Source organism: Halyomorpha halys, unplaced genomic scaffold (assembly GCF_000696795.3).
Source record: "Halyomorpha halys isolate HHAL.00 unplaced genomic scaffold, Hhal_1.1 Scaffold1479.1, whole genome shotgun sequence".
NCBI lineage: Eukaryota > Metazoa > Arthropoda > Insecta > Hemiptera > Pentatomidae > Halyomorpha > Halyomorpha halys.
In genome coordinates this window covers 40,978-52,816 of record NW_027115814.1, presented here as the reverse complement: position 1 = coordinate 52,816, position 11,839 = coordinate 40,978, and the positions used below count along the sequence as shown (strand labels likewise).

Sequence of the window (11,839 nt, the reverse complement as noted above, 5' to 3'; positions counted from 1 at the left end):
GTTTTATTTTTTATGTGGTTTTTTAGATAATATAGAATTAATTTAGTCAAAGTGTTTATAATTATAAAAGAAAATAATGTTATATAATAAATAGAATAGAAATGGTTTTTAAAAAAAATTGTGAATTTTAGCTTTTATTGTTCATCTTTGTGGTAATGGAGGTAGGAGAAAATTATTTTATAGTCTATATGGTTGTTATCATAATGGAAGATAACCTTCAGAAAGGTAATTATTCTCCTAAAATGTATGACTAATAACAAGTTTTACTCATTAAATGACATTAATATTATAATATATTATCAAGAATGACAATAAGGAGAAAATTATATGTTATATATAGGTTTTTTGTTATCAAGTAAATAGTTGATAAATAGTTCTTTGAGTGTATATGATATATTAGTGTTGTTGTAAGCGCATGTTTATATGGTTTTGTTGAATTGGTTTTTTAGCAGCCTGAAGATGGGGGAAATCTCCCGAAACGTTGCTGATGATATGAAATAAACTATTGTATTTTAATAAGGAAGAATTTGTGTCATTCACTAAATCCAGTTTAATTAAATAGGATTATATAATAAAAATAACTTCAACACGACTTAACCAATCTACACGAAATTTTTAAAAATATAGGGCCCTATAAATTGCACAAATCAGATATAATTAAACAAATTAGAACTGAAGATATAAAATATAACGTTGGAATGATTTTCTTTATTTGAAACCAATATATTGCTGTTTTAACGGCATTCAATATAAATTGAATGAAATGGAAAAAAAATAGCAAAATTCAGCTTTCTAATCGATGTATTATTCATAAGATATGGTGAAAAGGAGTTAGGAACGATTATATAAACTATCGATACAGGGAAAAATAAAAAAATCCTTCATTTTAGGTTCAAACATATCTTGTTTTTAATTTCTTTGAAAATTTGTATTTCAAGGATTCGGACGACGATATAAACCAACATAATTTGCTTTTTCATGAAACAGTTTTTTTTTTTTTTTTTTACCTACTTTACTGGAGGACATGAATCCTATAAAGGTATTAGAGGCTCGACCCAGAGGAAGGAGACCACGCGGACACCCCAGAATTACATACAAAGAGTATATCCAAAGAATTGGAAGTAAAAGAGGGAAATCCCTCAATGGGATGAAGCGGCTAAGCAGGGACCGGGAAGAGTCGTGTTGGAAGCTCCTACAGAGGAAGGTAAAGAAGAAGAAGATTATTTAAATAAATAATAACTCTGCTCTCTTCATTATAGTTAAAAAATATATTAAACGTATACAGGAGCTTAAAATGTGTATAATAAAACACTATATTTCCAGCTTTAAGGCTCGTTTACTAGATGACAGTAATCTGACTTGGTCGTACTGTTACTACCGTGGAGTTAAGACGGCAATGTGGCTGTCAACACAATGAAAGTAAATTACCTCAACCTGTAGACAGACAGAAAAATGACAGTTACAGTAGCTTAATTAAACTTTGTTGTCTGTAGCCGGGCGAGTTGAAGCGCCATATTTGACTGACTCCTGTCTACATTGAATTGCATATATATTTTATTTTATATCAGATCGGCTTTGTGGGCCGCCTTACATGGTTGATATAACTGTTATATTATATATATATGATGGGTTAATGATGGGAGGGTATAGTCTCGTACAAAAGACACCCCTAACTATAAAAATGTGATTAAAAGAAGAAAAAAATAAAATAAATAAATATATAAGAATAATGCTTCTTAACAAAAAATAATGATATTGGTACACTTAAATAAAAGAAACAATTGCCCTCTAATAGTAAAAAGAAACAATTTAATTTGAAGAAGGGGCGCGAGAGAAGAAAATAGAAAAAAAAAATTAAAAATAATAATCTTGAATAAATAAAATGAATAATAATAAAAAGTAAAATAAAGGTAATATGACAATGAATTAATTTTATATTTATTAAAATTTATAAAAGAATGTCCTGCAGCAGTCTGGACTTCAGGCTTCGGGTTGAGGTTGGGTTTCCCAGGTTGTAGGTCACTGCTCCTTTAACTGTCGGCAACTGGGAGTGGAACTTCATGAACCGTTGTTTGATGTAATCCTCTATTGACTCCATATGTAACTCGCGATGCAATTGGTTATTTCTTATGAACCAAGGAGCATTAACTACGATTCTTAGGACTTTATTTTGAAAATATTGTAGTTTTTTTCTTTTCGTGAAGGATGCCGCTCCCCAGACTTCACAGCCGTACATCAGCAGTGGCCTGAGAATTGTTTTAAATATAAGAACAGTTGTTTCTGGTTTTAGTTTAGAATTTCTACCCGTATCTGCAGCGGCGCCGGTTCGAATTGAGTGGGGGTAGACTATTACTTGGTCTGTTTCAGCCCAGTACATTTCTCCCACTGCTTGCCTGCTATATTTCATGTCCAGTCGATGACTTCTTTACGTTGATGACTTTTAGAGATGCCTAGAAATCATTCTGGTCCTGGGAATGATTCACTTATGTCTAAGGCCCACACTAGACTACTATTCTTAAAGCCCATCAGTGACTCAAATGCTTCTGTTGCAAATTGATATTAAAAGCATTATTTTATGTTTATGTATTCAAAGGCTTATTGAATATATCCTTTTTTTTATTACGTTTATTTAGTTTATGACTGTGGCGTTTATAGAACACGCTAAAGAGGAATTTACGTTTTTCTATAATTATAAATAATAAGCAAAATAGCCACATGATTAGGTAATTAAAAAAAAGTAACAATTTTTTTGTCACACATGATATCTTATCACATACTCTAAATTTCTGAATTTTCAGGCAAGGCGACATTTGGCAAAACTAGTGAAAAAATTTAAGTCATTTTTTTTTTAACAAAGCGATATCATTTTTGGTAGGAGGGTTGTTCCAGATAAGGATGGAAGATTTTTTAGGCATGAACATCGGCGATGTCGATCTGAAAACCCTTCAACGAGGTACGCCATAAACTTACGTAATAAGTTTGCTTCAACAAGCATTTTGACAGTCATTAATCTGACGGACACAAGGACAGTCCAAAGTCGTGTTGGAACAAGTCTAATATTAACACCTAAAATTTATAGTACTTAGTTCGTTTCGATAGTAGTGATATGCCTACACTAATGTGTGAATTTTTTTTTTTATTTATTTATTGAATGTGACAACTGTACAAGTAATTGATACAATAAGTAAATATGTTGTGTGTTTCAATTACACATAAAAATCTTGGGAAGGAACCACCCATTGGTAGTAGTTCAAGCATTAATTTAAATTAGAAGGTCCCGTGGTTATCTTCTTTTAAGACGCCTCAGAGGGTTATCAGGGATTGTTAAGGATGAAAGATTAAGAATTAATGGGCCAAATCTGCAACGAATGGGATGTTAATGTCTTTGTGAATGAGTTTATTTGTAACGTAATAAGGAGCATCAAGGACTTTAGGTAGGATTTCGGATTGTAAGAATTGAATGCGGGAGGAATTTGATGGTTTGGTGGAGCCCCAGAGCTCCATATGTCCAAATTGGTCTGATTATTGTAGTGTATACTAATTTTTTTAAGTGAATGGGAAGTTTAGAGCGTTTGTCAAGTAAGTGTTGTAGCAATCGGAATCTACGAGCAGTTTCTTGTCGTTTCAGTCTTGTGTGTGGATTCCAAGTAAGTCTCCGGTCAAGATGGAGCCCTAAGTATCGAATCTGGTATTAACAATTCGATTTTTTAAAAGTTATACCTTATACTGAAAAAGTTTCATTTATAATTAGATCTTGTGAATGAAACGTACTCATCCTTGTTTTAATTATTTCATTTTATAACATTAAGAACATTTTGAGGTTGACACCCTATCCTCAGGTACCTATAACAAATTCTCCAATTCATCCTATGCATGCACCACATTAATTATATCAGAATTGTTTTTTTAAATTTAAAACAAATACTTCATTATAACATCTTTTAAAATTACATTATGTATTTCTCTTATTAGTCTCACAATGCTAACAATACCATATTGTTGTCAATAATATGATTATTATTAAAAATGCCAACATATTATAAATAGGTCTGAGATACCTTCTGAACCAGGTTATCTTTCTCATTGATAACAAATAGATTATGAAGTAAGTCAATACTCTCATACCTCCGTTTCACAAAAGATGAATAATCAGTTAAGAATAGTTTAAAAACATATTACAAAAACACAATAATGGATTAAATTTATCCTACTATCTAATACAATTATTGAACATTAAATTACTAAATGATTTACTATATCTATGTAACGTGTACATAAATTTTTGGTATCTTGCTTATTTTATTTTTCTATTTCTTTAGTGATTTACTATGTCTAAAATTTATGGATTTTTTTAATTTATATAGATTTTAAGTGCCATGAATTTGTTTGGTTATGTTATAATAACTTGGTTATATTATCCTTTACGATGCTTTAATTCTTGACCGCATACGATAAGATGATTGGGAGTGCACTTAGCAAGGAACAAGTGAAAACGTAATTAAGTGCAACGTTTCGTCGTCCATGTTCACCACTGACTTCACGCTCAACGATCTTATCCTCAAATTTTTTTTCTTTATTTAAAAAATGGACTAACCCATTTAGTAAATGGGTGACAGTAGCAGTGTGGTAAAGCGCCTGTCTGCCAACCCATAGATTGCGAGTTCGAGCCCGGCCCTACCCGGGATTTTTTCAAGCAAAAAATTATGTAATACTCACTCACAATCTCCCCCCGGGCATTTGTGAGGCCCGTTAGTCAATGGGTGGCACTCGCAAAAATAGGCGTGGGAGTGACGGGTCCCACCCTAAGAAAACTACGTCATGAAACGCGTGATGTAATTAAGAAATACATCGCGCGAGGCTTTGGACCTCCACGGTCAGTGGCTCCAATAAAAAAAAAAATTTGCAAATATGAAATCAAACTATCATACTTCTATTGAACGCGGAACACTTTTTGTTCTTCTTGGCAATAGTGCAAGAGCCCAGTGGAAACAAGTTCGCTATTTCACCCCTATTTTTGATCACTTTATAGAAGACTATGTATAATTACTATTTAAAATGTGATGAGTCTGTGAAGTATAGGTAGGAGAAATACAAATGGCAGCTGTTTCAAAACGTAAAAAAAAAAATTTTCATTCGGAGCTCCATACCTTTAAAACTACAACACTAAAAACTCAATAAAAAATTAATTTAAATTACAGTCGGCTTTTGTTCGAGTCTGGCACCCAGGACTGCAATACAAGATCCGTAAATTCCTACCCCTTACATATAATCTCATTATCCGTTCTTATCTCTCAAACAGGTTATTTCAAGTAAATCACGCGCTTATTCATCCCTGTTTCCTCAGTCTGCTGGTGTACCTCAGGGTAGTATGCTTGGTCCTATCCTTTATACAGTTTTTACAGCTGACATCCCAACCCATCCTAACACTATACTCACCACGTATGCCGATGACACATGCCTATTGTCAGTGAATAATGATCCTTCCATTGCATTCCAATCCCTCCAATCCCACATCACCACCCTCGAAGAATGGTGCCAAAACTGGAGGATTAAAATAAATGCCAATAAATCCCACCAAATCACATTTACCCTTCGTCTTAAACCTTCGTCTTGCCCTACAGTATCTTTTAATAATACCCCACTCATTCCTGTCGAACAGATCCGTTACTTAGGACTAAATCTGGACAAACGACTGACATGGAATCCTCATACAAGACTGAAAAGACAGGAAACTGCACGTCGATTCCGACTATTACAACATTTACTAGACAAACGGTCCAAACTTCCAATTCATTACAAAAGAATGATCTACATGACTATTATTAGGCCTATTTGGACATACGGAGGTGAGCTATGGGGCTCCACTAAACCATCTAATTCCTCTCGAATCCAATCCTTACAGTCCAAAATCCTTCGTAAAATCCTTAATGCTCCTTACTTTGTCAAAAATCAAATCATCCATCAGGACCTCAATGTCCCCTATGTTGCCGATTTGGCCAGAACCAGATACCAATCCTTCCATAATAAACTTCCCAACCACCCAAACCAACTCGTTTCTAACCTGGCTTCTCCTTCACTACCTAATAATCCTCCTAGACGTCTGAAAAGAAGCCTCGAGATCTTCTCCTTTAGAAATGTTTTTGGAGTTCTATCAATGGGTAGATTCTCCACATGTTTTTATCATATCACAATATCACTTACAGCAAATTTACTTGATGTGTTTATATGTATACAGTTGTAAATATCAATAAATAAATTATTAAAAAAAAAATTACAGTCAATTTGATAAAAAATAAAAAAGGCCTAATAGAACTATTAACGATTAAGTTTCGGAGATGTTTTTTATAAAGCAACAATTCATTAACGATAGATTAAGTAGTTAGTGCATTTGTTTTGGAAGAACCATATTTCAAAAACTATGAGATGTACATACGTCTATTAGCACTTCAAGTAGTTTATGAGGTTTATTTTCGTAGAACTATTAGATTTCATGATATTTGCCAAAATAAATTTACAAACAGACATACTAGTTATTACATACTTATTTCACTCCAATTTCTGATAACTTTAATGAAAACTATGTATAATTACTAGTCAAAATTGATGAGACTGCCAAGTATAAGTAGGGGGAATAAAAAATGGCAGCTATTATAAATCGTAAAAAAAAAAATTAATTTTTCATTCGGAGTTCTATTCTTTAAAACTATCATAACCACTAAACCTATGAGATAATCATTCAAAGTAAAGTAAATTTGCTAAAATACGAACACTAACATTTATATTGAATAGTTCCTGAGATTTACTTTTTTTTAAAAAAACAACATTTCATCAAAAATGCACTGAAAAATCAGAAGTTAGTGAATTTATTTAAAGAAATCTAAGTTTTATTTTCAGCCCTCGAAGATTGGTGTTGTAATTGGAGAATTAAGATGAATTCCAACAAATCCCGTCAAATCACCTTTACCCTTCGTCGTAAACCTACTGACTGCCCTACAGTTTCATTTAATGATGTTACTCTTACCACTGTCGAACAGATCCGCTACCTTGGACTACATTTGGACAAGTGATTAACCTGGAATCCTCACACCAGACTGAAAAGACAGGAAACTGCACGTCGATTTCGACTATTACAGCACTTACTAGACAAACGGTCTAAACTTCCAACACATTACAAAAGACTGATCTACATGGCTGTAATAAGGCCAATCTGGACATATGGAGTTGAGCTTTGGGGCTCCACTAAACCTTCGAATTCCTCTCGTTTTCAATACTTACAATCCAAAATCCTTTTTAAAATCCTCAATGCTCCTTACTTTTTCACAAATAAAATCATACATAAAAACCTTAATGTTCCCTATTTAACCGATCTAGCCCGAACCAGATATCACTCCTTCCATTATAAACTCTTTAACCACTCAAACCCCCTAGTTTCTAATCTTGCATCCTCTTCCATTCCTTACAATCCTCCGAGGCGCCTGAAAAGAAGATGGCCACGAGACCAGCTAATGTAAAATGTCAGTAGAGTGCTACCACTGGGTAGTTTCTCTACACGCCTGTAACCCTCCAATTTAACTTAGATCAAATTTACTAAATCTACTATAATGTTCAGTTGTAAATAGCAATAAATAAATATTTAAAAAAAAAAGTTATTATTTTGACCGGAACCCCCAACTATCTTCTCCTCGTATAAGTCATCCATGGTCTACTATCCCTCATGGTCATTCTGTACCATTACTTACATTAATCATTCTATATATTCTTTTCTTCATTGGTTGTTATCTTGTTTTTTGTTCTTAGCCCTGATGAAGGCTAGAAATTCTGGACGAAACGTTGGCACTAATAAATTTAAAACTTATTTGTGTTCTTCTCTGGCCGCACCCCAACCATCTTCTCCTCATATTTATTATACACGGTCAATTACTCTGTATCTGATACAGATATATGATTTCAATATATTATACCCACTATGTTAATCTGTTTTCCTCCTTTGCGACTAGTGATAGCACTAGAAAGATATTGTATTACATCATTAGTAACGAGAAACCGGTATCGATCGTGGTTTAGTGTATTTAGGAGCGGAAAATTACTTATGTTATTTAAAGTGTTTCGGCCACTAGCGTCAATTACAAATTAACAAAGTTAGACAATTAGAATATAAAATTATTCATTAACTTACACAAACTGGAATCACATTAAGACTATATATGATCATAGTCATTAATAACTTTTAAAAAATGAAAAAGTTTAGCGTTTTTACGGGATCTAGTTTCAGATCAGTTTAAATCTCTTCCAAATCCGAAGAGAAACGTTGTGACTCATGAGAAATACATTTAATGAGAATGTGCCCAACGGTGAGATCGTATCTGCAGTAGCGACACATTGGTGCATCTCCTTTTTCATGAGATGACCGTGGATGAGTCGAGTATGGCCTCCTGAGAACCACATCTCTCCATAGCAATTTTTAGCACAATTTTCTTGCCTGAAGTTTCAATATCTGCTGCATTCTTAACTTTTTGTCTCTCGTGTTGAACCATTAGTCTTGCCACTTGTCAATCTAATTTCTTCGATCCAAAAAATTAAGTCTTTGCATGTTGATGATGTAATGACTTTTTTTTTTTTAAGGCTGATAGATTTATCTATTGATAGATATTACAATCTGCCACACAGTTATGGGCAATAGGTAATAGTGATGAATGATCTCATACATACTAAAATAAAAAAATGATAACAATAAAAAAAAAAAAAAAACTCTGAAAATATATAAAAACAAAAGAATAAACAAGATGAACATAATCAAACTATCTGTATGAAAAATAAATAAATAAAATAACATAATGATAAAATAATATATACAATATTTACACAATCGACCTGAGGATCCCTGAACCCACTCTATCCCCCACGTGTGGGGGGGTGGAGCAGAGCTCAAAAGATCCCAGCGCATCTCTCTCGCCGCATCACTGGTAGTGAGCCAGTGGAGGCTGAGCAAGTGCGCTAAAGCCGCAAACACTCAACTTGAGTGGAGAATCTGACCATTGGCAGAACTCCAATTGTCCATTTTTATTTTAATAAGTCTCTTGGCCACTGCCGTTTCAACCTTCGAGGTGGGCTAAAGGGATGGGTGGAACTAGATAAGGTTTGAACCAAAGGATTAGGATGGTTGGAAAGGTTTATATGATGTTATGACTTGACCTGCCACTGTAGGGTTTTTATTCTCTGTGACCTAGTAGCCACAAGAACAAGATCCTCCAACCTATGTTCTTCTAACTTTTCAAAAGCTACTTCGGCTCCATTATTAAATAAAAGGGTGTGTTGAAAATGGATCTTATAAAAACTTGAGGGCAAATTCAGAGTCAGCGAGTAGTGAGGGATATTGCAAACTACACGATTGGTTCTTTCTTGAATTCATAAAGAGTTCTTCAGTGTATACAGAAGAATAAATGAATGAATATCAATCTTTATTCTGAGACACTTGGTCCCCTAAGAATAACACATTAGAAGAATGTGTTTGTAACGAAAATAAAAGAGAGTCATTATCAGAAACGACAGCAGTGCCTACTCCATTCATCTGTTTTTAGTACAAGAGCTCAAGAGGAGAAAAAAGGCAGTCATCTCACCCCATTTTTTGATTACTTTAATGAAAACTATGTATAATTACTAGTCAAAAATGATGAGTCTGCCACGTATAGGTAGGGGGAATAAAAAATGGCGGCTGTTTCAAAGCAATAAAAAAAAAAATTGTTCATTCGGAGCTCTATATCTTAAAAAGTAAGAACAACACAAGAAAACCTAAGAGAACGTCATTTAAAGAAGAATAAATTTGCTAAAATATGAGACCTAATAGAGTTATTTACGATAATAGTTTTCGAGATATTGCTTTTTAAAAAGCAACATTTCATAAAAATGTTGTATGGGACGTAAAACTCTATATCTCAAAAACTATTTGACGTACAGATATCTATTAGCACTCAAATTGATGCTAGTTTAATGAGCTATAAAGTAATTTCTGATGTTTATCTTCATAGAGTAATAGTTTACATGAAATTTGCTAAAATAAATTGATTTATATAGTTGTTCGGGAAAATTTTCATTTGCCAAATTCATATTCATATATGAATATCATAAAAACTATTACCCTTACGAAAATAAGTGTCATAAACTACTTTTTAGTAAGTTAAATTTCTTTTATTTTGCGTGTTGGCAGACATAAATTAGTGTTTTTTAAGGTTTTGAAACAGCCGCCATTTTTTATTCCCCCTACCTATACTTGGCTGACTCATCAATTTTGACCAGTAATTATACCTAGTTTACACTAAAGTTGGGGTGAGATAACTGCCTTTTTTTTTCTTCCGGGCTCTTGTACTATTTGGAACCATCTGTGATCATGAAGTGTTCCAATGGTGGTGGGTAGCTTAAAACTGTTTGAACTTTTTAAATGTGAAAATGGGAGTTAAATTGCAACTGAATTAGTTATTTTTGACTGGTATCTGGAGCTTTATTTTGCCAACCGAACCGTAGGTTACACACCCGTGATTTTGGACAAGCTCCCTATATACGAAGCAGTGTAATTCTGTCGAGTACTGCAAGGAAAAATAACTTTAAAATCCTATAAAATAGAATATTAAAAAAAAAGTTTTACTTAACAGGTTATTTGTTCTCCTGTTTAAGATTCTCATTTCTTTTCATGTTTCAGATTTCTATACTCCACCTCCTAAGAAAGAGAGCAAAAAAGGACAGTCGGAAGGTGGAGATCACAAGAAGAATTCCATCACCATTATCCAGCACAGGAAGCCGAATGCAGACCCTAAAGATCTTAAGAAGTAAGTTTTATAGTGAATATGAAAAGCCAAGTAATAAGCCAGTGGAGGATGAGTAAGTGGTCTAAGGCTGCAAAAACGAGAAATTAGCACTTGCATTTCGGCTTCTTTTATTTTGTTAAATTGTTATAATCTAGTAAGAAACGAAATTTAAATTTGTTATTCCAATAATTGTGGAATTATGTATTAAGTGTGATGTACAGAAATAGTTAAAACTTCAATTCGAGCCCACTCAAAACTTAGGGACGTAAAAAGAAAGGCGGTAAGCAAAAGTTGGGTGATACGGTGCATCTCACTAGATTATTCTCCCAAGTTCCAGGTTAGCAGCTTGTCCTGACGGTTTGTGGGGGCTTGTCCATAAATCGCTAAGCTTCTTGCTCTTGAAGTAATAATTACAGAAAAATAATGTTGAGGTGTAGATAGTTCACTGTAGATTAATAAGTGGAGAACATGGTCGGGGGGGGGGAGGAGGGAGGGGGGAGGTGCGCTCAGCAAACAAACGTACCGACGTTCGTTCCGATCTGATTTTTAGGTCTTTATCAGGGCTATAAAACAAAAAGAGATAACAACCATCATTCAGAGAAAGATAAAAATAAATAACAGACTAACAAATTTGTAAATATATTATATATTTTATTTAATTTTTATACCAGATCGGCCATGTGGCCATATTTTTATACCATGTGGCCTGGTGGGCCTTACATGGTTGTTATAACTTATATTATATATATTTTTTTAACAGTTGATTATGAGGGGGTATAGTCGTACAAATGACACCCCTAACTATATAAAATGTCCTTATTAAAAAAAATAAGAAAAAATAAATAAATAGATAAGAATAATGCTTCTTAATAAAAGAGGAAAGTAAAATTAATAACAAAAAATAATGAAATTTGTACACTTAAATAAAACAAACAATTGTCTTCTAATAGTAAAAAGAAACAAGTTAATTTGGAAAAGGGAAGAGAGAAGAAAAGAGAGAAAAAAAATAAATAAAAAATAAATAATAATAATAATTAATA

General features: G+C 33.3%; 1 protein-coding gene across 1 annotated transcript in view; it reads left to right on the top strand.

Moving 5' to 3' along the window:
* The first annotated feature begins 2,754 nt into the window (after positions 1 to 2,754).
* The window catches only part of LOC106689822 (uncharacterized), a 12,586-nt gene continuing 3,501 nt past the window's right edge, over positions 2,755 to 11,839 (top strand). The window contains exons 1-2 of the mRNA XM_014435005.2: positions 2,755 to 2,953; positions 10,694 to 10,820. Of these exons, the coding sequence (XP_014290491.1) occupies positions 2,896 to 2,953; positions 10,694 to 10,820 (185 nt within the window). The 5' untranslated portion in view covers positions 2,755 to 2,895. The remainder of the gene's footprint in view (positions 2,954 to 10,693; positions 10,821 to 11,839) is intronic.